At 40.6% G+C, this 26,613-nt stretch overlaps 1 protein-coding gene and 1 long non-coding RNA gene across 2 annotated transcripts in view; one reads left to right on the top strand and one right to left on the bottom strand.

The window, feature by feature from the left end:
• The window catches only part of EIF3A (eukaryotic translation initiation factor 3 subunit A), a 37,225-nt gene extending 21,486 nt beyond the window's left edge, over positions 1 to 15,739 (bottom strand). The window contains exons 1-7 of the mRNA XM_041744208.1: positions 15,544 to 15,739; positions 9,052 to 9,242; positions 8,741 to 8,877; positions 8,173 to 8,336; positions 5,894 to 6,093; positions 3,348 to 3,556; positions 748 to 919 (exon numbers count right to left, since the gene is read on the bottom strand). Of these exons, the coding sequence (XP_041600142.1) occupies positions 748 to 919; positions 3,348 to 3,556; positions 5,894 to 6,093; positions 8,173 to 8,336; positions 8,741 to 8,877; positions 9,052 to 9,242; positions 15,544 to 15,592 (1,122 nt within the window). The 5' untranslated portion in view covers positions 15,593 to 15,739. The remainder of the gene's footprint in view (positions 1 to 747; positions 920 to 3,347; positions 3,557 to 5,893; positions 6,094 to 8,172; positions 8,337 to 8,740; positions 8,878 to 9,051; positions 9,243 to 15,543) is intronic.
• Positions 15,740 to 15,849: 110 nt separating this feature from the next.
• Positions 15,850 to 26,613, top strand: part of LOC121480769 — an 11,482-nt gene continuing 718 nt past the window's right edge. The window contains exons 1-2 of the long non-coding RNA XR_005985100.1: positions 15,850 to 15,959; positions 23,053 to 23,199. This is a non-coding gene — a long non-coding RNA (uncharacterized LOC121480769). The remainder of the gene's footprint in view (positions 15,960 to 23,052; positions 23,200 to 26,613) is intronic.

The following is a 26,613-nucleotide window of genomic DNA, read 5'->3' as shown; positions in this document are numbered from 1 at the left end:
CTTTTAGGTGTTACTTGCCTAGGATATGATAAACTTCCACTAACTGCAAAAGTCCATCAGCATAAAACACCATAAAGGTACACCAATTTTAGGTTCTATATTCTAAAACTAATTATTGTATGTAGTGGGTACAATCTAGAAACTATATATATATATATATTTTTTAAGCTTTAAGTAATCTCCACACCCAGTATGGGACTCAAACTCACAACCCCATGAGATCAAGTCACAGGGTCCTCTGACTGAGCCAGCCAAGTGCTACTAGGAATCTGCATTTTAAAGAATACTTCACAATTTCATTGCATAGCACTGATCAAGAGCCGCTACATTAGTAACATAAAATGAATATTTAAAAAAAGAAAACACTGGAAATCGTTTCACTGTCCAGAATCAAGCTGAATTTACCTCACACTCTTTCGTATACTGGTCACCCTACTTCTACCATTTGTCAGCTCGATTAGTTTTCCTGCAGCCCTCTGAAATAAGGCCTGAACCTTCTTACCCACCGTAACTTTTTTTTCTGAGTGGTCCACATTATCCCTCAAAGGTAGTCCAACTCTTATTTGCTACAATGAATTTAACTCCAGCCCACTCAATACAGAGAAATCACCTTAAAAGAACACTGTGGTGACTTATACCTGTAGTTCTAAAACTAGTCCATCCATCAGAACCACCTGGCACAAATAATAAAACCTGACCATAAAGCCTTCTATTCTGAGCTTGAAGAATGCTCGAACTTATACCAACCATATCGTTTATAAGGCCAATTCGTGTTGGTGGGGCTTGAAGACCGAGCAATGTTGCAAGGCGACGTTGTTTTTCTACTATAATGCCATCCATATCCAAAAGTCGAGCAATATCAGTACGCTCAGGGGTAATAGGGATGGAAAGAGTGGCCAAAAGGACTCTGGTAGACATTCTGGAAACAAAATTATGCATCTGTTAAATTCATAAATATTTGTCACCTGATAAAAACACTTTAACTGCCTGGTAAAATACGCCAGTGACAATATGTATACCACCTTGACAGACTGTATTCATATATGTTATTCATCAAAGCATTAGATGAAGAGAAACGGACTGTACTAAAATACTTGGGAGAATCAGAACTTTACCCACCCACTTACTATTGTATTTCCCAGCTATAGAAAAAGACGGGATTTAAAATGTAAAATATAGATACATTTTATACCTCAATTGTTTTCCTTAGAAAAACAGGCAGCTTTTAAAATTAAGGAGAAAGTGACAGTTAAGAAAGGGAAAAAACTTACAAGGACCATTAAATGAATACGATGGGGGGGCATGTGTGGTGGGACTAAATCTTAGCTTCCTTAGAACATAAGAGGAGGGCAGCCTGGGTGGCTCAGCGGTTTAGCGCCGCCTTTGGCCCAGGGTGTGATCCTGGAGACCCAGGACTGAGTCCCATGTCGGGCTCCCTGCATGGAACCTGCTTCTCCCTCTGCCTGTATCTCTCTGCCTCCCTCTGTCTCACATGAATAAATAAATAATATCTTAAAAAAAAAAAAAAAAGCTAGAACATAAGATGAAAGTCAGGTTGAATTCAGAGCACCATAGGACATTAAGAAGAGTGCTGTGGAGCACAAGGGTCAAGAGTTAGAATCTCAGCTTCACCATTTCCAAGACTGGAACCTAAGGTAAGATACTTAATTTTCAGGAGGCTATTGTAAAGATCAAGCAACATAATGTACACAGAGCTAAACAGCCTGATGTTTATTGTTATAATACTGTTATCACAGCACTTTCTAAAGGGATGGTAGAGGGCTGCTCAGGTGGCCTAGCAGTTTAGCACTGCCTTCAGCCCTGGATGTGATTCTGGAGACCCAGGATCAAGTCTCACGTCAGGTTCCCTGCATGGGGCCTGCTTCTCCCTCTGCCTGTGTCTCTGCCTCTCTCTGTCATGAATAAATAAATAAAATCTTTTAAATAAATAAATAGATAAAAAATAAAGGAATGGTACAGAAGTACCTTAAAGGAACCAAGTTTTTTAGTCTCAGACATGGATTACATAAAGGACAGTGAGTGACATAATGAACACTGTCCTTAGAGTTTCAAAGAAAATATACTAGGAAAATTTATTCAGTTGGTTCCATACATTGCTATAAAGCCAAAAGAAAATTTCATCTATATAATTCTACCAGAGGCCAAAATAACATAGTCTACAAAGAGAAAAAAAGAGTGATGTATGAGGTTCCTGAGTCCAACTGAAACATTTAAAAAACCAAATACAATGGGTGCCTGGGTGGCTCAGTCAGTTAGACATCTGCCTTCGACTCAGGTCATAATTCCAGGGAGCTGGGATCGAGTCCCACATCAGGCTCCCTGCTCAGTGGGGAGTCTGCTTCTCCCTCTGCCCCTCCCCCTGCTCATGTGCACACTTTCTCAAATATATTTATTCATGAGAGAGGAGGCAGAAACATAGGTGAAGGAAGAAGCAGGCTCCCTGTGGCAATACTCCATCCCAGGACCCCGAGATCACAACCTGAGCCAAAGGCAGATGGCTCAATCACTGAGCCACCTAGGTGCCCCAAATCTTTAAAAAATTACTAAAAAAAAAAAAAAAAAAAAAGACTGAAATAGGCTACATGTTTTATTAAAAAAAATAAAGTGGTTTTTAGATTGCTAGGTTATAGACCCCTTTTCTGTATTCAAACATACACTCAGGTTTTTGTTTTTGTTTTTGAAGATTTTATTTATTCACTCATGAGAGACATAGAGAGAGAGGCAGAGACACAGGCAGAGGGAGAAGCCGGCTTCATGCAGGGAGCATGATGTGGGGGACTTGATCCCAGGTCTCCAGGAACATGCTCTGGGCTGAAGGCAGGTGCCAAACCACTGAGCGATCCCGGGATCCCCTCAGTTTTATTTTATAATCAGAAGGGGAAAAAAGACTTGATAACATTTATTTTTAAAATTTTCTTACTTAAAAAAATAAATAAAAAATAATAAAATAATAAAATTTTCTTACTTAACCTTAGACTAGATTCTAAATACTGTATACAGATAGAAAGCTCATACCGTAACACTAATCTGATTTTTCTCAATCAGGTTTCTGGAAGAGGTAGTTATCAAATGACAGTTACTGAAGACCAAGAATACTACCAGAGAACCACCATGTCTGGAGACACTTCTGACAGAAGTGGAAGAATTGTTACTAGCATCCAGTGGGCAGACTAGGAATGCTGTGAAACATCCTAAGTGTAGAGTCCCCCACAAAAGTAAATTATCTGGCCCCAAATGTCAGTGGTGCAGAGGTTGAGAAACACTAACTTGGAACCATACCATTTAAGAAGTTGTTTCATAATTTCAATATTATCTAACATTCTTACCTTTGCATCTCTTCTTGTGTAAGATTCTTTCTCATTTCTCTGGATAGATGGTAAAGACGATGGAGTGTAGATGCATGAAAAAGAGCATTTCCAGATTTCCAAAACACAGTTGAGACTTTATTATAGTAATTTGCCATCAACTGAGGTTTAGGTGGTTTTTTAGACAAGGTGAATAGTCCATGAATATCTTCCACAGCTTTGAATGCTTCCTAAAATTAGTAATGTAAGTTAGTCACTGTGTTCTAAATGATAAATAAATATCAAATCCAAATCTCTTTATGAAAGCTAAAACACAAAATATTGACTAAAAAAAAAAAACACAAAGTAAAATCCCTTTGTGTGCTTCCTTTTATTCACCTACAATACCTGATATATTTCAGAAAATTGCCTTTATCACAAAAATACTAAATCCTCAGATTTCTTAGAATTAGATAGAACAGACTTAAAAAAAAACAAAAGTGCACTGTCCTTTCTGCCACAATGTGTGATTCCACTCAGTTCAAAATGCTGAACTTCAGCACTGATGCTTGAGAGAAGCTTTTCAAGTAAATAAGGTATATTCGAACATGTGCCAATTAATATAATAGAGGCTTTTGCTTTCTTTGTCCCTTTTATGGTAGTAGCAGGGTGAATTTTGAGGTGGTGCCAGATATCTGTAAGAATATGTATCTGTCCCATAGAGAATTTTGTAAAATTCAATTTATTCAGTCTTTCTACTAGTTAACTAGCCCCAGCCTAAAACATAACATAATTAGATAAGCTAGAACTATCTCGACAGCTTTGTCAACTGTGCTTTAATTTGCAAAGGTTATTTTTAAATCCCATTCTTTTGACTGTCCTAAAGATGTTTCAAAGTATACTTTTAGGGATGCCTGGGTGGCTCAGAGGTTGAGTGTCTGCCTTTGGCTCAGGTTGTGATCCCAGGGTCCTGGGATCAAGTCCCACATCAGGCTCCCTGCAGGGAGCCTGCTTTTCCCTCTGCCTATTGTGTCTACCTCTGTCTGTGTCTCTTGTGAATAAATGAAATCTTAAAAAAAAAAAAAAAAGTATACTTTTAGAAATCCAGTTATATATGCTTATAAATTTTTCCATAACAGATCATTTTAATTATTAAATGTAATCATTTTCACAGAAAACAGATCAATGCATTCTTAAGGATTAGAGAAGGGCTGACTGCAAAGGAACATGAGGGAGTTTTGAGGAAAAGCTTAATTATGGTGCTGACTGCATTTGTCAAATTTTAGGATGAATTTTGCTGAATGTAAATTATACTTTAATAAACATGGCTTTCAAAAGTTTTTTTTTTTTAATTTTTATTTATTTATTATAGTCACACAGAGAGAGAGAGAGAGAGAGAGAGAGAGAGGCAGAGGGAGAAGCAGGCTCCATGCACCGGGAGCCCGATGTAGGATTCGATCCCGGGTCTCCAGGATCGCGCCCTGGGCCAAAGGCAGGCGCCAAACCGCTGCGCCACCCAGGGATCCCCTCAAAAGTTTTTTAAAGTTTATTATCATCACACTACTTGGCAGAATATATAGAAAAAATCTGGAAAAACATAATACATAATATAGAGCTATTTGAGTAACAAGATAACAGATGAATATTTTCTTCTTTCTACTTAACCATTTGTTATATAATGAGTGTGTCTTCTATAGAACCTTTTTTCCTCATTTCATCAGGTAATGTTTTAAGGGTATCCCTATAGAAAGGAAAATACTTTGGAGAGCAGGAAATCACATTTTCACTCAGCTGGAAACAACCAATCCTCTTCCTCTATAATTTCATTAGTTTTTTTTTTTTTTGGCCAAACATATAAAAAGGTTCAAATCAGGACTACAAAATCATATGAAAATGTCTTTTCGGAATTCTTAGCATAAAAAGCCCAAGTGGTGGACACATCTCCCAACACCACTGAGATCTCCAATGTAGGCCCTTTATTTACTAAGCCAAAGCAACACTAAGATATCTAGGAGACAATCTAATGCAGCGTTTCTCATACATCTGCAGTAAAGGGGACAAGTTTTTTTTTTTTTAATTTCCAACCTACTGCCAGCATTACTTTTATTAAATACAGCAAAACTATGAAAAAAAAATAGAAGGACAAGCTCAGTTTTTCTAAACAGAGTAAACATAAAATTACCATGAAATTGTTACCCCCCAAAACAAATTAAGTAAATTAAAAAAGAAAACCCATCTTTAGTAAATGCATACATTCTCCACTATAATCATTTCATCCTGGACCAGTAGATAGTTCACAAACATTAAATCATATTTTGAGCAACGAGGATTAACTGTTTTATATGGAAAGCCACCAGGTTCAAAAAAGATTACCTGATTTGGCCCAGATTTCACAGCAGGCAACTAGAACCAAAATATCCTGAGACTGCCTGTCCAGAACTCTTGGTTATCCATTGGACAATCTTAAATTTCTCAGTTATCTAATTGACATTATCCCGTAACAATCAAGATGAAGATACTTATTAAAGAAAATAAAAGTACTCTGGGTTATCAGGACTACAAAAGACAGCAAACAGTTCACAACATACCTGCCATAACTCCATACTGATAGCACTGTCCAACTGAACAAGCCTGGTTTCCAAATGCATGGACTGGCTTTCAGGATTATTAAGATTGATTGCTGTACTTTGATTATGGTGGCGTTGAATCTGTGACAAGTGCATTCTCAAATTGTCACACAGCTTACGGAATTCAGCTTTACGAGTGTACTGGAGGCAGAATTTGAAAGCTATAGACATAATTTATAAGATATATTAGGTACTTTCCAACATCATCAAGTATGTGAATAAGGTTTATTTCAAATATTAAAATTAGTTATTTTAATAAGATTTACTAAAATTATAATCAATCAGTCTTTAAAATGATCAGAGTCCTCACTCACTTAATCATGTGTCCAGACCATCTTTTGAACATAGCCCTGGCCTAGCTAAAATTTGATTCTGGGGTTCTAAGAGAATTTACAAATGGAAAACTATCCAAATTAAGGTGTAGGAGAGACTCACCTTTCAAACACTTAACCACTTCAAATCCTAAAAGAACAAAAAAATCCTAGCCTAAAATATAGCCTTGCTATCTAACAAATTGTGGGCTTATGTTAACCTGATTTCAACTGTGTACTAGATGTGTACCCTAACTACTTGCTCTGTCATTAAAATAATTTTCTGCTGGGAACCCTGGGTGGCTCAGCGGTTTGATGCCTGCCTTTGGCCCGGGGTACGATCCTGGAGTCTCTGGATCCAGTCCCGCATCAGGCTCCCGGCATGGAGCCTGCTTCTCCCTCTGCCTGCATCTCTGCCTCTCTCTCTCTCTCTGTCTCTCATAAATAATCTTTTTTTTAAAAAAATAATAATTTTATGCTGTCATATATGCAATATAACAATTGTTTCAAAATACCTTTGCTCTTAAAATATATATGTGTGTGTGTGTGTATTTCAACAGGCCCAAAACAAAAGGACGCAGCTTAACTTCAAGTTAACATTTATATCAGTAGATATCAAAAGACTCAAGTTTACTTGTGTTAAATGAAAATTCACATATGCTAGCCATGTAAACAAAACAGAACAGGTTCTAATACAGTAAAATATTCTTGAAGTCACAAGTTGATAAACAAATGCCAATCATTCCTCATATTGGAAAGAATGACAATATAAGGTTGTACTAAAACCAAAGTAAGAAAAAGCCAAAAGCCACTCTTAAGTCATATATATCCTATTTACATATAGTTAAAAAGCTGCAATAACAGCAAGGTAAGTAACAGTAAGGAAAAAGATCCAGGATTAAGAGAAAGGACATTATATGGTTCAAGATTCAAAGTAGTTAACCTTTGAACAAGGATTTTAACTGCATGGGTCTATTTATGCAGATATTCCCAATAAATACAGATATGTATAGTTTATTTTCTCATTATGATTTTAACACTTTCTTTTCTCTTAGCTTACCTCTTAAAAATATATAACATATATAACATAGAAAATAAACAGTTAATCAACTGTTTATGTTACCAGTTAAGGTTCTGGTCAATAAGAAGCTATTAAGTTTTTGGGTAGTTAAGTCATAGGCAGACTTTCAACTGCAGAAGTGGAAGCAAAGGGGTGTGCCCACAAACACTTCTAACACCCCTAAGCTGTTCAGGTGTCAATGGTATATGCAGTGTAACAACTGGATTTTTTAAAAAAGATTTTATTTATTTATTCATAAGAGACAGGGGTGGGGGGGTGGGGGCAGACAGAGAAGCAGGCTCCAGGCAAGGAGCCTGACATGGGACTCGATCCCAGGTCTCCAGGATCAGGCCCTGGGCTGAAGGCAGCGTTAAACCACTGAGCCACCCGGGCTGCCCAACAACTGGATACTTTTTATGATGATGCAGAGTCATCAAGATAACTTAGTCCTATATTCAGTGATACTGTTTAAGAATATAAAAATATGTATTTTTAAAGGAATCCTAGAAGTTCAAAGCTTCTAGGATTCTCCCCATGGCATGGTGGAGAATATGCATAAATGCAGTCAAAAGCAGGATTTAAGTTTATCAGAAAGCCGTCAAGAAGTTCCAATTATTTTTTTAGTCACCTGGAAAATCCCAAAAATGACTTTACCTTTCAGATATCCATGAAATGGATTTCATATAGAATTACCCTAATAAGTAAAACAAATGTCTTATAGTCACTTACTATTTAAATGAACGCCAAACATCTTTCAATAAGAATAAAAACTATAAAATAAGTAATATGGATAAAAACAGGTTAACTTTGTCCATCTTTTGCAGAATCTTTCCCTCAAAATCAATTTTTCAAATCAGTTTTCATTTTACCTTGTTGAGCAATATCATGGTAGAGGCGCTCTACTCTAGAATTGTTTCGAAGAAGGTCCAAACACTGTCTATATGATTCCCAAAGGAATTTAACCCATGGAGTTAAAAGAAGTCTGTCTGTACGATCCTGAGTGTCTTCACCACTTACAGCACTTAGGAGAACACTAAAAAGAATAATAATAAAATTAAATTAAAAAAATAAAAGTTTACAACAATTTTAGACATGATTTTGTACTTTGTCATAGAAGTAAAAAAAAAAAATCAACAATAGTATAAAAAAAGTGCGAATTCTTTCTACAGCTTTTGGACACACTAAAGCTGTCACTTACGTGTTCAAATATTTGAATCCTCAACCCGTATTACCATCATTTAGATAAGTATCTGCTTCCTATCTGAAGGTGTGACTTTCCACTGATAAATTTTCAATGGTATGGTTTTGTTACTATACATTTAAAATTCCAAAGAGGAACATTTTTTCTAATAAACACTTAAACTTCAAATGAGGATGATGGAGACACATGTAAAGAAAAACACTGAGGAAAACGTATTAGCTATTTAACTTACATACCTCTCAGGTGTCTGAATATTATCCAGATCTTCTATGTCTAGAACCATCTGCTGAGACTCCTCTTTAGCAGCCTCAGTTTTTTCCTCTGCCAATTTCAAATATGCCCTAACAACATCTTCTAGAGATTTGATGTTCACCTAACACACAAAAAAAGAAGAGAGAGAACCTGAAAATACCTTCTCAACAAACCATAAAATATTTTAAGAACAAATTTTAGGATATAAAGAATATTAATTTTGAAAAGCAAACTCCTCTGATAGTTACTAAAAAAAGCCTTTACTAAAAAACATAAAACCCAGCTCTTTTCATACCTGTTGACAAATGTTCTTATACTGGTATAATCCCTCCTTAGCTAAATGGCTCTTGCGAAGATCCACGCAAAGTTCCAAGTATTTCAACATAATTGGCTCATGTATCTTTTGCCATGTTCTGTGTTTCTTACTTTTCATAACATCATAAAGAACATCCAAAGCAGGCTGCTTTTTTCCAACCTCAAGAAATTCTAGAAAAATAAATCAAGACAATTAAAATCAGGTATGTTTGCTATATACAGCAGTCCAAATCTTGCTTAAATTGGCTATTTTAATTTCTGAACTCACTACCATCTCTTTTTAGATCACACTTATTTTTTAATCTAAAGCCATGCCCAAATTATCCATGTTAACACAATGAAAAACTGGTACTATCTCAAGATACAGCCTACCGATAAAACTGGATTTCACTCAATTAAACTGTACCAAATGTGTCCTTTTAAAGTGACTGGAAAGTTCCAGAAATTGAGGTTATGAGGGGGAAAAAAATCTTTCCCCAGCAAACACAGTAAAGTCAACTATGACCTTTCATTTCAGTCACAGTAATCTGGACAAGGAATTTTTCCTAGTTTATACTAAGACTCCAGGCAGAAAAATCATGATTGTCAATTATTACACAATTAGATTGACTTTATCACTTATTCCTTTAAGGGCCTACTTTCGGATTCTCTGTTCTGATCACTCTCTATTGCAATGTATCTAGTCTTTTACTAATATTTCACTGTCTTGATTACTACAGACTTAAAGGTTTCAAACCAAGTAGTGTGACTGCTTCAATTTTGTTCTTCAGCATTATTTAGCTTACTAAATTTTTTACCTTTCCATATAAATACAGAATTAGTTAATATCTACAAAATAGCTCACTGGAATTTTCATTCAAATTTTACTGAATCTATATTATCAAATTTGAAAGAATGGGCAATTTAACAATAGTCTTTCAGCCTTTTAAGATTTTATTTATTCATGAGACACAAAAAGAGAGACACAGGCAGAGGGAGAAGCAAGCTCCCTGCGGGGAGCCTGATGTGGGATTCAATCCCAGGACCCTGGGATCACAACCTGAGCCAAAGGCAGAGGCTCAACCGCTGAACCACCCAGGCGTCCCAATAGTCTTCCAATCTATGGAATATCTCTCCACTTATTTTTCCAGTCTAAACATGAAAAAAATATATATATATATTAAGACAAACCCCAAATGAGGGACCATTCCACAAAATACCAGGAAACTTGTCAAGGTTATCAACAAGGAAAATCTAAGAAACTGTCATAACAAGTGGAAGTATCTAAGATGACCAGACGACTAAATGTAATATGATATCCTAGATGGGATTCTGGAATTCAAAAAAGGACATTAGGGAATATGAACAAAATATGGACTTTCGTTAACAATAATGTATCCGTACTGGTTCATTACTTGTGACAAATGTACCAAAATGATATAAAATTATCGATAGGTTACGGTTTACATGGAAACACTGTGTACTATCTATGCAGTAATTCTGTAAATCTTGAATTTCTAAAGTTAACTTTATTTTTAAAAACAAAATTTTAGAACACATACCAAAAAAAATTATATTCTTAGGGAATTTACTACCACCTAAACGTGAAGGCATTCTGTCTGTATGTGGCAGTATTTCAAAATGTAGTTCTAATCTCAGGTTTTATGTATACACTGCTCATTTTGAAATTCAGTCAAAAGGAAAGACTTCTCTATAACCATATTTCTGACAAAGGTTAAAATTTAGGTTTTTTTCTCATCTTTTTATTTTCTTGTGCACAAAACTTAAAAATGGGGAGAGCTATTTTATTTAACCTAAGTCATCAGTTATGTTCAACTTAAAATTCAGTTAACTGCCATATTTTACACACAAAAAAATCTTTCCACCGAACATTTGAAAGATAATTTGGGGAACCAAAACACTAGTTTACACACACTATGAAAGGGTCTTAAAATACTATATTTCTATTGTTAAAAACCATTATTTTCTGAATAAAAAAAATCTTTATCAAAGAATTATTTTTAAGAATAAACACCATACAGCATTATAAACCATGTAACTGTACTAGGCAAACAACAGGCAGAAAAGTCCCTTATTTGGGAGTTATACGAGGCCTACAACTTAGTAATTATTAATTTCTTCTCCCAAAGATCACATCTTTCAGGAATGTTGCTTCTGAACATTACTTCTTCCAGGAAAACTACAAACAATATTCCAACTCTGGTATATTAAAAAGTTTGCAACAAGATAAATCACAAAATATGTTGAAATAATTATCTTTACACAATACCCTATAAGTCACCCCATATCAAATCATATTCTTCATGTGCAAGTGAAAACAAAACCCTCTTCAATAATTCAAATCAATGTCAACATTAATCCTGCCATTATAGGGAAAAGTCCATTTTCATTTGAGTCCATTTTATTACAACAACAACAACAACAACAAAACACCCTACAAGAGGAAACAAAAACGTAACACAACTAGATACTTTGTTAGAATAATAAGCCTTTTCTGTTCTAGGGGAGGACCTAACCTATCTTCCTGAAGCATACATACACAAGGTTATTTTCTAAAATACAATAGTACCTTAGGTGTTTTTAACAACTATTTAACAGAAAATGTCTCTATAAGCCAAAACTTTGGAAGTAAATGTTTTTAGTTAAATTTACCATTCACATTAAATAAATAGCACAGCAGCAGCATCAAAACAATTATATCCAATTCCCAGTCTTACATTGAGAATTTATATTGTATATTATTGTATATAATCAGTCAAAATGCTTGTAACATAGAACAGGCACAAATGGAGTTAAAGTTGACAGCTAGCCCCAGCGTGGTGATGACAAAAATAATAAACTGTCTAAAAATAATTCACCTATCCAATCTCTTATTTTTAAATAGGGGAGTGTGATTTCTTAAGATCCTTCTAAAAAATAAAAAAATCTTCTTTAGGTATAGAACTAAAGGTAATCTTCACTTCCTAAACAGTCAATCAAAACTTAAATTCCAAATTCCACTGTCAAAGTCTGAAACAGTAGGCTCAAACAAACCAAAGCATATGCACTAAAATATTATTTTTTATAGGACACCTCTACCATCACCAAGAAAGAAGGCAAACATCGATACCAAGGCAAGGATGTATGTATGTATGTATGTATGTATGTATTTATTTATTTATTTAATCATGAGAGACACAGAGAGAGAGAGAGAGAGAGAGGCAGAGACACAGGCAGAGGGAGAAGCAGGCTCCATGCAGGGAGCCGGATGTGGGACTCATCCTGGGTCTCCAGGATCAGGCCCTGGGCTGAAGGCGGCGCTAAACTGCTGAGGGCTGCCCATGTTTTTATTTTTAAGGAAAAAGAATGCAATAGCAAGTTATTATAAACCATGAGGGTGAGTTCCTGTCTTTACCCTAATTTACATACAAGGAGAATGTAGTTCCTCTGAATTATCTAATAAGGGATAAAAAAGGTTTTGAGGCTAGAAAGAAATAACACATGTTAAAGGCTCCATTGCAATGTTAAAAAAAAAAAGTTCAGGGGATCCCTGGGTGGCGCAGCGGTTTGGCGCCTGCCTTTGGCCCAGGGTGCGATCCTGGAGACCCGGGATCGAATCCCACGTCGGGCTCCCGGTGCATGGAGCCTGCTTCTCTCTCTGCCTGTGTCTCTGCCTCTCTCTCTCTCTCTCTCTCTGTGTGACTATCATAAATAAAAATTAAAAAAAAAAAAAACATTAAAAAAAAAGTTCATTTCCAAATTGATATTCTTGAAATGAAGATTAAAATCCGGAATTATAAACTATTACTAGAAGGATGGGCATTCTGAGTTTTCCTTTCAGACACAATGGCAAACTGTATCGAAAAAATTTAGGTCTGTCCTTCAATATTACTAGCTTACTTGTACAACAGACCAAGTAGATAAGCTACAGTGTTACACAATTTGTGAGTTCAAACAACTTTATAAAACACTGGTAGACAAAATTAAAAGGCTGTTACAAGATCAGGAGCAATTAATTCCAAAGAACTAACAACATAATCTGGGGCTTTTTCCAAATGATTTCAGTGTATGAATTTCTTGCCGCTAACTGCTGGGCCAAGTTCTCATCTTCCTGAATGATTACTATAATCGTCTCCAAAAATATTGTTCTGAATTACAGATTCAGAGTTACCTGGAGAACTATTCAACTTAAATTTATTCACATTTTATTAAGACAATGCAATGGATTAATTCTAAATGTGTTTGATGCTACAAATGGTATAGATAAAATGTTGACATAAAATGAGATTATCTCTATTGAATGGAATATGCTTTTATAATCCTAGTTTTGTAAGCAGTGCCGTGTGTCATCCACATTCTGCTCACTTTTAACACTTACAAACAGAATCTCATTCACAAGATCAAAGGTACAGAAATTACTAGTTGAATGCTAAGCCCTCTACTACAGAAACACCCAACCTACATTTTAAAAGGACCGCAGCAAGGAGTCAGTACAGCCTTTTAAAAAACCGACACAACCCCCGCCAGGGTGCCCCTTGCTCACGTTGCCTACTTTCATTTCAGAAGCTTTCTCCCAACTTAGAAAATGTGAAAAAAAGATTTAAGATGTCACACATCCAAAAACCCTTCTAATTTAAAAAAATTACTGACATACTAAGCTTATATGACCATTCAGAGGGAGGAGTGATGAAAGAAACAAGGCCTGAACACATCAAAAGTGTAATATTTAGGCTATGAAGATCTCGTGCTTCAGCCTATTAGCATGGGAAAAACACTTGTCAGTAAAGCAAATGACTGTAAAACAGATCTACAATAGCAATTAGAACAGTAACTGAATCCAAGTCACTCTATATACCATCTTAAGTTTCTAAACATAAGAAAAAAATTAACTTTACTACAGTTCATTTTGTAGTGATAAATTTCCACTTCAATCTATTTTCTTTCCTAGAAATTAACGTCCTTAATTCTTGCCTATTTTAACCATTAGATCACTGGTTAAAATGACTAGCCATCAGATCTAAGTTGTAGTTTTAAATGACTTTAAGACAGACGCTGTACTCGAATCCAAATAATATGGAATTACCCAATTTCACACTCTTAATCCCCAAATTGCTACTTTTAAAATGACATGTTATTAAAAAAATTTTTTTAAGTAACCTTTAGTCCTGATAGCTTATCAGGAGTATTCATTTTATGTATTGACTGAAATTGGCCAATTTTTCCCAAGAGGGATTTTTCAAACAAGTCCACAAATAGAACTTCATAAACATAAATCTCTAAGAGACACAGTGTAACAACCTACAGCATGGCTTAAGACCCAAAGCTTGTTTAGGTAGAGGAAGGTGAAAATAAGAGCTATGGACGCTCTACACACTTAGAAATTGTTGAGCTTAAAAAACCCTAAACGAGAGAAAGTTTTGTTTTTTTTTTAAAGACCAGAGCAATGCATGATACATTTGCAGCCCCATAATGCCAACGTAATAAATGCCTCTTAAACAGACCCGTACAGGCACAAGTTTTCCCTAAAGGGCCTGTAGCTTAAACACACATGGAAATAAAAATCGCAGGCAGTAGCCGCTGCAGCGAGGGGGAAAAAAAAAAAAAAAAAAAAAAAGACGACTGATCTGGAAGTCTAGAGACCTCGGTTCCAGTCTCCTGGCTCAACAACTAACTCCCAGAGTGACCTTGGGTAAACATTCTCTCTCTCTCTCTCTCTCTCTCTCTCTCTCTCCAGGCCTCAATTTCGTTATCTTTAAGAGAGAACTCGAAGTCTCTCTCTCACGGTATTAACTCTGTTCCAACTTCATGCGGCTTAGAATAGGCTTCGGGGCGGCCGATAGTCAATGCCAGGAAGAACAGATAACAGGTTAAATGGGTCAGTGTCTCCGCGGCAGAGCTGCGGGGACTGGGGGAAAGGGTGAGTGGACCCTGACCCAGCAAAGCGCGGCGCTGGATTTGGGGGGCGGAGGTGCCCGCGGGAGGGCCGAGGGTGGGACTGCCCGGCTCCCGGCGCCGGCAGGAGGTGGAGTCGAGGTTCTCGCGTGCATTGTCCCCGGGAGGGAGCCATGTTTCTTCCTCCCCGGCACTCCCAGATGGCGGCTGGGGGCGCGGGGCCTCAGCAGCCGAGGGCCCGGCGGCCTGGGGCGCGGGGCGGAGGCGGAGAAGCGGGGGAAAGGAACTTGGGCCCCGGAAGCCCGTCTTGGGGCCGCGGCCCGCGAGACGCACCAGGAGGCGGCGGGGGGGGGGGGGCGAGGGGAGGAAGAGCCCCCCCCCCCCCGAGCGACGGTTCCCGGGTCCGCGCCTCCCACCCGCCCCGGTCGGTCGGAGCGAGAAGGCAGACCGTGCCCACCACGGGCCGGGGCGGCGGCTGGCAGGTCGCATCGACCTCTCGGGCCGCAGCCGGGCAGCAGAGCGGCGAGACGCAGGCCCGGGTCCCTCGACCTCCGAGGCCTCGGGCCGACCCAGCCCGGCGCGCCCCCGATCCCCGACTCACCGTTGGCGCGTTTGAGGGCATTTTCCGGCCTCTGGAAATAGGCCGGCATCTTGGCGGCAGGCTCGGCTCACCCGGCGTCAGCGAACTCCTTAGTGGCCCGGGCCGGGAGGGGAGACGAAGGGGAACCAGCGCGAGGCTCCACGCGCCTCGCCAGCAGTCGCCCGCGCCCAGCCGGCCAGAGACGGAAAGGAAGGAGCCACGTGACCCCCGCACGGCGGCGCCGCCGCCGCCCAGGCCCCGGATGTAGGGGGGCGGTCCTGCGCGCGCAGGCGCGCTGTCGTCGCGCGCGCCGGCTGACGTGGCGGCGGCGGCGGCGGCTGCGGCGGCGGCGGCGGGCGCCCTCCGAGCCGGGCGGGCACGTTGGGGGGCAGGTTCTCAGGTCCCTCGCTCCTCGAGCGAGAATCGAGCTGGGAAAGGTGAGGTTTGGGTCGGAGGCTCTGCCTGGCGAGGAGGAAGGCGTCTGCACCGGCCTGGGACCTGCTTTGTGCGCAGTCCTGCAGAGCTGCAGCCGGGTCGCATCCGCCCCGGGAACGAGCTGAGCCGAGCGAGAATGCCTCGTCCCCCCGCTTATGGGAAATGCAGCGCGCCGCGGCGGCGTAGTAGTGAGCTGCCCCTCGGCGGTCCCCGGGGGCAGGAGGGACGCAGGAGATAAATCAGTGAGCTTGTTTCATAGGGGAAAATTAAAAAAAAGTCGCTGACACAAAGGTTGCCTGGGGAATGGGGACCCTCGGAGAAGGTGAGTTTTGAGCTGAGACCTGAAAGATGGGGACGAACTGGGGACAATAATCTGGCTTTGCATCATGTTGGAAGATACATGGGAGTGTTGTCGCCTTCACATTCTGCTGAACATAAAAATAATAAGTGTTCCTGGGGGGGGGGTAGAGGGGATCAATTTCTCAGGCCCTTTGCTACAATACAGCCCTTTATTACTGATCAACAATCTTAATTAATGTTCGATCATTAACTATTAACACCCAGAACTTGAAAGCCGTTTGAACTGAATCTTAGTTAACTCAAGCCCTATGAAATTAAGGCGGGTTCAGGAGAAAAATTAAGAAAAAGCGTCAATGGAATAAATTGTTGCAAATTTGTTACCCATTTTGTAGTAACGGATGGGACGTGAGAACGAATGGCAGAGTTCTCTACGAGGGGACGAGGAACCCACAGTCCACACACGCGAAAAGCATCTTCCCCTCCTTCTTTAGGCCTCAGCAAAGAGGTTTTTCTATTTAGATCTATCACCAAAAAAGAAAGGAAACTCGAGAAATGGAGACACAGATACAAAATACATCTCAAATTCTAGAAGAAAAAAAAAAGGGGTTGTTTAAAAATTAACTTCATAGAGTTCTTCCTCCAAAATGGTTGGGCCACTCTAAATGTCTGAACTTACTCCCCCAAGATTAAGAGCCAGGCAGAGTGGAGCAACAAGTACTAAGAAGCTGCGGGAACTGTTTTATGGGGCAGGATCAAGAGACTCGTTTGTGTATATGGTAATTAAGTCAAAATTAAAGAGCTAAGCATAAGAGCAAATAACAGCTTTTTTTTTTTTTTAATATTTTATTTATTCATGAGAGACACAGAGAGAGAGGTGGAGACACAGGCAGAGAGAAGAGAAGCAGGCTCCATGCAGGGAGCCTGATTGGGGGGGGGGGACTGGATCCTGGGATTCTGGGATTCTGGGATCACGCCCCAGGCCAAAGGCAGCCGCTCAACCACTGAGCCACCCAGGCGCCCCAAATACAGCTTTTAAATGCTGTAGATAGAAAACTATTTAATAGGCCATAGAGAAATGTAACAATAAAATAAAAGGATACCTGACCTAAATAAATATTGGAGAAAGCTTTCCAGCATTCTTTTTTTCTTTTTAAAGATTTTATTTATTTATTTATTCATGAGAGACACACAGAGAGGCAGAGACACAGGCAGAGGGAGAAGCAGGCTCTTTGCGGGGAGCCCGATACAGGACTCAATCCCAGGACCTCAGGATCATGACCTGAGCCAAAGGCAGGTGCTCAACCACTGAGCCACCCAGGCGTCCCTCTTTCCACCATTTTCACTCTTTTCATTATCATATCTCAAAGAAGATGGTAAAATGATCTTATTATTACTTATTACATAGTAGAACTAAAACAAGACAAATACTAGAAAATTTGGAGAAAAAATGAATTCAATATTTCTGAATCTTCATTCTTTTCTCTTTCAAGTTAAAGTATATGAAGCATTTAGTAATAGCCAATAATCATTTTATTTAATTTTTTTTTTTATTTATTTATGATAGTCACAGAGAGAGAGAGAGAGGCAGAGACACAGGTGGAGGGAGAAGCAGGCTCCATGCACCGGGAGCCCGATGTGGGATTCGATCCCGGGTCTCCAGGATCGCGCCCTGGGCCAAAGGCAGGCGCCAAACCGCTGCGCCACCCAGGGATCCCCAATAATCATTTTAATGCATCGAGTACAATTATTCAGTGTCTAGTACTATATTTGTGAATAGTCTCAACTTCAATAATAAATTTTATTAAATTCAGCCAATAGGATTAAGTACCAGCTAAAGCCATAATACTGGACACAAAAGATGTAGGTTGCCTATTTTCAAGGAGTTGATGTTTCACTGGTGAAGATGGATGAGTACACAATGAGGAACAAGGTAGGATCTATTCTGAACCAGGAGCAAAGCATAATTACTTGTTGATTGATACTTCACAGAAAACAAACAACCTGAATATGCTAAAAGCCACTTTAGGAAGTGGTAAAAGAAAGTGATTAGGCTGGTGAAGATTTTTTCTCTATCAAGTTTCTTTTGTACTACCCATGACAATAATTTTTCCAACACAATGGGAGTTTTGGGTGGAGCAAATAAGACTAAAAAAAAAACAATTGTTAGGGCCACAAAAGAAGTACTACATTATACATATTTGCAACATAATATAGTTTTAAATCAAGTACCATGTTTTACAGTTTACAAGATGTTTTCATGTTAGTCATTTTGTTTACAAGAATTCTGTAATGAAAAAAAAAATTCTGTAATGAAGTTATTTACACTGATAAACGAACAGTTCCAGAGAGTTAGACTATGGCTCACAGTTACTCCTTCAACAAACCATTATGGGGAAAAAAAAAAACATTATGGAGTACATACCATGTGCCAGGTACAAGAATTAAGCACCTGATAGGTAGGTGACAGCAGTGAACAGGACAGACTTGGTTCCTATCTTCTTGGACTTTGCAGCCTAGAGAGAAGAAAGACTTCCAACACTTGCCAGAAACTTCTTGAAGATGGAAACACCACTCCAGGCCCCCATCATCTTTCCAGATCCGTCTCTCCCCACACTCTGTCTTTCAGTGCCTTAAACAGCAGTTTCCCCCACCTCCAACCCAATGAATGCCATCACTTCAGATGAATTATTCTCTACCACTACCCATTCCTTGTTCTAACAACAACCTATTTCTCACATCGTCACTATCTCCAGAATTCTTTCCTAGCCCCCAGCTTAGTTTAGATGCCAAGGCAGGGAGCACCAATAACATCCTGTCTTAGCACTGATCATACTTCAGTGTAATTATATACAGACTATAAGCTCAGAGAATGGAAGCTTTTGTATTGTTCACACTATATCCCCAATGACTGACCGCATTGGGCAGATGAGATACTCTCAAAAAATGCTGGAAAGATGAATAAATGAATCCCCATATAAAGATTTATATAAACCAGTTTCTACTATACCTGTGGGGAAGTAACAAGTGTGAAAGTTCAATGTGTGTCTTTCATTTATAGAGCATCTGGCTATCTACATGGGGGCTCTCAATCTACTTTAAGCCCCCGCATGCAGATGCTGAAGAAGAAACAATAATGCTCTTCACCCAAAGCTAATTGCACTGGTTTTGAACCAACTGTACTGAAGTTCATTTGTGACTTTCTCAGGTCAGTGTTCAAATATATCATGTTTTCCTATACTTGTATATCCCTTCTCTTCTTCCTATCCCACCCATTGTTACCCGACCAACCCCTACAAATACTTCAAGCCTCAGCTCAAAGGCTTCCTCTTCAAAGCCTTTCAGCCAGAGGGGGGCTGACTTAACTGCCCCTTCTCTTGTGCTCTCTTCTCAAGCCACTGTTACTCGGGCACCATCTCTGGACACTGCTGCCCCAGCAGCTCTGTCATGGGGTGGCTCTATTCCTCCTTCAAACCACTGGTGCCTGGAGGTTGATCAATGACTGACTAGCTCCTCCCCCCTAGCTACTTCTAGACCATTCTCCCTTAAACTGTGAATATTGAAGTTCCTGCTACCAGACGAGACCCCTGTGATTCCTCTATGTGACAGTCCTCTATAGGCATCTACAGATTGCCAGGTTGCAACCCCTCATTCCTTGATTCTTTTTTTTTTTAATTTTTTTAAAGATTTTATTTATTCATGATAGACAGAAAGAGAGAGGCAGAGACGCAGGCAGAGGGAGAAGCAGGCTCCGTGCCAGAAGCCTGACGCGGGACTTGATCCCAGGACTCCAGGATCACACCCTGGGCCAAAGGCAGGCGCCAAACCGCTGAGCCACCCAGGGATCCCCTCATTCCTTGATTCTTACAACTCTCTGTCACTCTCCAACACTACCATCATAATTATTAGTGGTTTCTATACCCATGTAGATGACCCTGCTGATATCCTGGCCACCTGGCCATCACAATTGTGTCCTCTACTTTACCTCACTCACTCATACACATGGTGATGCCCTAGAGTCTAGACTAAGAGCACACTTTTTTTGTAAAGGGCTAGCTGGTAAATATTTTAGGCTTTGCAGGCCAGGAGGCAAGATCTTCAATTCTTGAAACAACTCTTCTCGCTGAAAGAATAGTAGTCCTTGTATGTATGTGTGTATATTACATTTAAAAATGTAAACACGCGATCCTGGAGAACCGGGATCGAATCCCACATCAGGCTTCTGGTGCATGGAGCCTTCTTCTCCCTCCGCCTGTGTCTCTGCCTCTCTCTCTCTCTCTGTGACTATCATAAATAAATAAAAATTTAAAATAAATAAATAAATAAAAATGTAAACACTAGGGCAGCCCTGGTGGCTCAGCGGTTTAGCACTGCCTTCGGCCCAGGGTGTGATCCTGGAGACCTGGGATCGAGTCCCACATCAGGCTCCCTGCATGGAGCCTGCTTCTCCCTCTGCCTGTGTCTCTGCCTCTCTCTCTCTCAATCTCTCTCTCTGTGTGTGCGTGTCTCTAATAAATAAATTAAATCTTTTAAAAATGTAAACACTAGGGCACATGAGAGAACTGGCTCTGCCTTCTGCCATCTACCCACCCACCTGGTTCTGTACTTAACACTCTGCCTCCCTCCTGTTACCCTGCAGACTGTACTCCTGTCTAAAGCTAGCCTTTTGTACTGGCGCACTGGGTTTCTCATCTCCTCTCATTCTAGCCTCCCTGAAACACTTTCTTCACTTGGCTTCCAGGATCACCTTTTCCTGATTTTCCTCTCACCACTCTGACTCCTCCTCAGTCTCTTTGACTGGCATCTCATCATCTCTCTGACTTCTGAGGTTGAAAAGTCCCAGAGCTCAGCCCCTAGACTTCTTCCCTCCTCTAACTGCATCCACCTCTTGATTCTAGCTCATGGCTTTAAACATCATCTTTGTGCTTAGAAGTTATCAAATTACATCACCAGTGCTCCACCTCCCTCCTGAAAGCCAGTCTCACGCCCTGATGCGTAATTGACATATCTATTTAGTGTTTGACATAGAGCATACACCCAACCCACCCCAACCCAGACTCTTGATCTTTCTGGCCTCTGACATGCTCCTCCCATCATATTCCCTGTGTAAATAATGGCAACTCCCTTCTTCCAGTTGCTCAAACCAAAAATTTTGGAGACATCTCTGACTTCACTTTTTCTGCCACAGTCCCACATCCAATCAGCTCATCAGCCAATCATGTTTCTACCACCTCCACAGCAATCACTCTGGTTCAGGTCACCATCATGTCTCACCCAGAATATGTGATTATCTGTTCACTTGTCTATTTCCCCTCGGCCCCCTTCTCTTTTACCCTCTACCCTATCAAGCAGGGAGATCTTTTAACCAAAAGAGAGATGATCATGTCAGTCCCCTGATCGATCAAGACCCTTTTGTGGCTGCCCAGCTCATACAGTCGAAGTCAAAGTCCTTACAATGGGCCGCAAGACCCTACATAACTCCTTCCCCTCCTCCATCCCTCCCATGACATGCCAGTGTCACCTTTTCACTGCTGTCTTCCCTTAGCTCTTTAAAGTAATATAATAACCTCCCTTTCTACCATACTTCCAAGCACCGTTGCCTATTTTCAAGGAGTTGATGTTTCACTGGTGAAGATGGATGAGTACACAATGAGGAACAAGGTAGGATCTATTCTGAACCAGGAGCAAAGCATAATTACTTGTTGATTGATACTTCACAGAAAACAAACAACCTGAATATGCTAAAAGCCACTTTAGGAAGTGGTAAAAGAAAGTGATTAGGCTGGTGAAGATTTTTTCTCTATCAAGTTTCTTTTGTACTACCCATGACAATAATTTTTCCAACACAATGGGAGTTTTGGGTGGAGCAAATAAGACTAAAAAAAAAACAATTGTTAGGGCCACAAAAGAAGTACTACATTATACATATTTGCAACATAATATAGTTTTAAATCAAGTACCATGTTTTACAGTTTACAAGATGTTTTCATGTTAGTCATTTTGTTTACAAGAATTCTGTAATGAAAAAAAAATTCTGTAATGAAGTTATTTACACTGATAAACGAACAGTTCCAGAGAGTTAGACTATGGCTCACAGTTACTCCTTCAACAAACCATTATGGGGAAAAAAACAAAAAACAAACATTATGGAGTACATACCATGTGCCAGGTACAAGAATTAAGCACCTGATAGGTAGGTGACAGCAGTGAACAGGACAGACTTGGTTCCTATCTTCTTGGACTTTGCAGCCTAGAGAGAAGAAAGACTTCAAACACTTGCCAGAAACTTCTTGAAGATGGAAACACCACTCCAGGCCCCCATCATCTTTCCAGATCCGTCTCTCCCCACACTCTGTCTTTCAGTGCCTTAAACAGCAGTTTCCCCCACCTCCAACCCAATGAATGCCATCACTTCAGATGAATTATTCTCTACCACTACCCATTCCTTGTTCTAACAACAACCTATTTCTCACATCGTCACTATCTCCAGAATTCTTTCCTAGCCCCCAGCTTAGTTTAGATGCCAAGGCAGGGAGCACCAATAACATCCTGTCTTAGCACTGATCATACTTCAATGTAATTATATACAGACTATAAGCTCAGAGAATGGAAGCTTTTGTATTGTTCACACTATATCCCCAATGACTGACCGCATTGGGCAGATGAGATACTCTCAAAAAATGCTGGAAAGATGAATAAATGAATCCCCATATAAAGATTTATATAAACCAGTTTCTACTATACCTGTGGGGAAGTAACAAGTGTGAAAGTTCAATGTGTGTCTTCTTTCATTTATAGAGCATCTAGCTATCTACATGGGGGCTCTCAATCTACTTTAAGCCCCCACACACAGATGCTGAAGAAGAAACAATAATGCTCTTCACCCAAAGCTAATTGCACTGGTTTTGAACCAACTGTACTGAAGTTCATTTGTGACTTTCTCAGGTCAGTGTTCAAATATATCATGTTTTCCTATACTTGTATATCCCTTCTCTTCTTCCTATCCCACCCATTGTTACCCGACCAACCCCTACAAATACTTCAAGCCTCAGCTCAAAGGCTTCCTCTTCAAAGCCTTTCAGCCAGAGGGGGGCTGACTTAACTGCCCCTTCTCTTGTGCTCTCTTCTCAAGCCACTGTTACTCGGGCACCATCTCTGGACACTGCTGCCCCAGCAGCTCTGTCATGGGGTGGCTCTATTCCTCCTTCAAACCACTGGTGCCTGGAGGTTGATCAATGACTGACTAGCTCCTCCCCCCTAGCTACTTCTAGACCATTCTCCCTTAAACTGTGAATATTGAAGTTCCTGCTACCAGACGAGACCCCTGTGATTCCTCTATGTGACAGTCCTCTATAGGCATCTACAGATTGCCAGGTTGCAACCCCTCATTCCTTGATTCTTTTTTTTTTTAATTTTTTTAAAGATTTTATTTATTCATGATAGACAGAAAGAGAGAGGCAGAGATGCAGGCAGAGGGAGAAGCAGGCTCCGTGCCAGAAGCCTGACGCGGGACTTGATCCCAGGACTCCAGGATCGCACCCTGGGCCAAAGGCAGGCGCCAAACCGCTGAGCCACCCAGAGATCCCCTCATTCCTTGATTCTTACAACTCTCTGTCACTCTCCAACACTACCATCATAATTATTAGTGGTTTCTATACCCATGTAGATGACCCTGCTGATATCCTGGCCACCTGGCCATCACAATTGTGTCCTCTACTTTACCTCACTCACTCATACACATGGTGATGCCCTAGAGTCTAGACTAAGAGCACACTTTTTTTGTAAAGGGCTAGCTGGTAAATATTTTAGGCTTTGCAGGCCAGGAGGCAAGATCTTCAATTCTTGAAACAACTCTTCTCGCTGAAAGAATAGTAGTCCTTGTATGTATGTGTGTATGTTACATTTAAAAATGTAAACACGCGATCCTGGAGAACCGGGATCGAATCCCACATCAGGCTTCGGTGCATGGAGCCTTCTTCTCCCTCCGCCTGTGTCTCTGCCTCTCTCTCTCTCTCTCTGTGACTATCATAAATAAATAAAAATTTAAAAAAAATAAATAAATAAAAATGTAAACACTAGGGCAGCCCTGGTGGCTCAGCGGTTTAGCACTGCCTTCGGCCCAGGAAGTGATCCTGGAGACCTGGGATCGATTCCCACATCAGGCTCCCTGCATGGAGCCTGCTTCTCCCTCTGCCTGTGTCTCTGCCTCTCTCTCTCTCAATCTCTCTCTGTGTGTGTGCGTGTCTAATAAATAAATTAAATCTTTAAAAAATGTAAACACTAGGGCACGTGAGAGAACTGGCTCTGCCTTCTGCCATCTACCCACCCACCTGGTTCTGTACTTAACACTGCCTCCCTCCTGTTACCCTGCAGACTGTACTCCTGTCTAAAGCTAGCCTTTTGTACTGGCGCACTGGATTTCTCATCTCCTCTCACTCTAGCCTCCCTGAAACACTTTCTTCACTTGGCTTCCAGGATCACCTTTTCCTGATTTTCCTCTCACCTCTCTGACTCCTCCTCAGTCTCTTTGACTGGCATCTCATCATCTCTCTCGGGCACCATCCCGAGACTTCTGAGGTTGAAAAGTCCCAGAGCTCAGCCCCTAGACTTCTTCCCTCCTCTAACTGCATCCACCTCTTGATTCTAGCTCATGGCTTTAAACATCATCTTTGTGCTTAGAAGTTATAAAATTGCATCACCAGTGCTCCACCTCCCTCCTGAAAGCCAGTCTCACGCCCTGATGCGTAATTGACATATCTATTTAGTGTTTGACATAGAGCATACACCCAACCCACCCCAACCCAGACTCTTGATCTTTCTGGCCTCTGACATGCTCCTCCCATCATATTCCCTGTGTAAATAATGGCAACTCCCTTCTTCCAGTTGCTCAAACCAAAAATTTTGGAGACATCTCTGACTTCACTTTTTCTGCCACAGTCCCACATCCAATCAGCTCATCAGCCAATCATGTTTCTACCACCTCCACAGCAATCACTCTGGTTCAGGTCACCATCATGTCTCACCCAGAATATGTGATTATCTGTTCACTTGTCTATTTCCCCTCGGCCCCCTTCTCTTTTACCCTCTACCCTATCAAGCAGGGAGATCTTTTAACCAAAAGAGAGATGATCATGTCAGTCCCCTGATCGATCAAGACCCTTTTGTGGCTGCCCAGCTCATACAGTCGAAGTCAAAGTCCTTACAATGGGCCGCAAGACCCTACATAACTCCTTCCCCTCCTCCATCCCTCCCATGACATGCCAGTGTCACCTTTTCACTGCTGTCTTCCCTTAGCTCTTTAAAGTAATATAATAACCTCCCTTTCTACCATACTTCCAAGCACCCTTTCCTTTATTTTCTTCCACAGCTTTGATTTAGTTATCACCATCTTATTTATATATTTCATGATCTACCCTTCTAGGATGATGGACATCGGCAGCCCGGGTGGCTCAGCGGTTTAGCGCTGACTTCAACCCAGGGCGTGATCCTGGAGACCCAGGATTGAGTCCCATGTCGGCTCCCTGCTTGGAGCAGGTTTCTCCCTCTGCCTGTGTCTCTGCCTCTCTCTTTCTCTGTGTCTCTCATGAATAAATAAATAAAATCTTAAAAAAAAAAAAAAAGATTGATGAGGACAGGGATTCATGTCTGATTTGTTCAACTCCTGTATGTCTAGCATCTGTAACAGTGCCTGGCATAGAGTAAGCACTCCGTACATATTTGTTGAAAAAATGACCTCACTGGTTTAAAGCAAGCCTCAGTGTTACAATAGCCCATCTGCGTGTTGGTCTTCTCCCTGACACTGGAAGTCTCTTGAAGGTACTGACTAGAATAGTTCATCTTGATGTATGGACAGTACCTGGCACATGGTCAACACCCAGGAAGTATTTGTTCAGTGTATGTTTCAGAGCAGCTTGATGTTTCCAACCATCTGATGATAAACATGTTCCAAAGCCTTACACTCCTCCATTCCTAACTGTGAAAGTGTCCAATGAGAGTTAGAAATCTTTTCAACAATGATGTGCCAAGAGCAGATATGGGCTGCACTCTGCTGGGGTCAGGGAGTTCTCACTGAACCTTTAGGTTGTGCAAATTTATTTATTTATTTGTTTATTTATTTAAGATTTTATTTATTTATTCATGAGAGACACAGAGAGAGAGAAAAAGGCAGAGACACAGGCAGTGGGAGAAGCAGGCTCCTTGCAGGGAGCCCCGATGTGGGACTTGATCCCGAGTATCCAGGATCACGCCCTGGGCTGAAGGCAGACACTAAACCGCTGAACCACCGGGGATCCTTTTTTTTTTTTTTTTTTTGAGAGAGAGCGAGAAAGAGCACAAGCAGTGGGGAGGGGCACCAGGAGA

This window comes from Vulpes lagopus, chromosome 2 (genome assembly GCF_018345385.1).
Source record: "Vulpes lagopus strain Blue_001 chromosome 2, ASM1834538v1, whole genome shotgun sequence".
NCBI lineage: Eukaryota > Metazoa > Chordata > Mammalia > Carnivora > Canidae > Vulpes > Vulpes lagopus.
The sequence above is the reverse complement of the archived record's forward strand: the minus strand, read 5'-3'. Positions and strand labels throughout refer to the sequence as shown.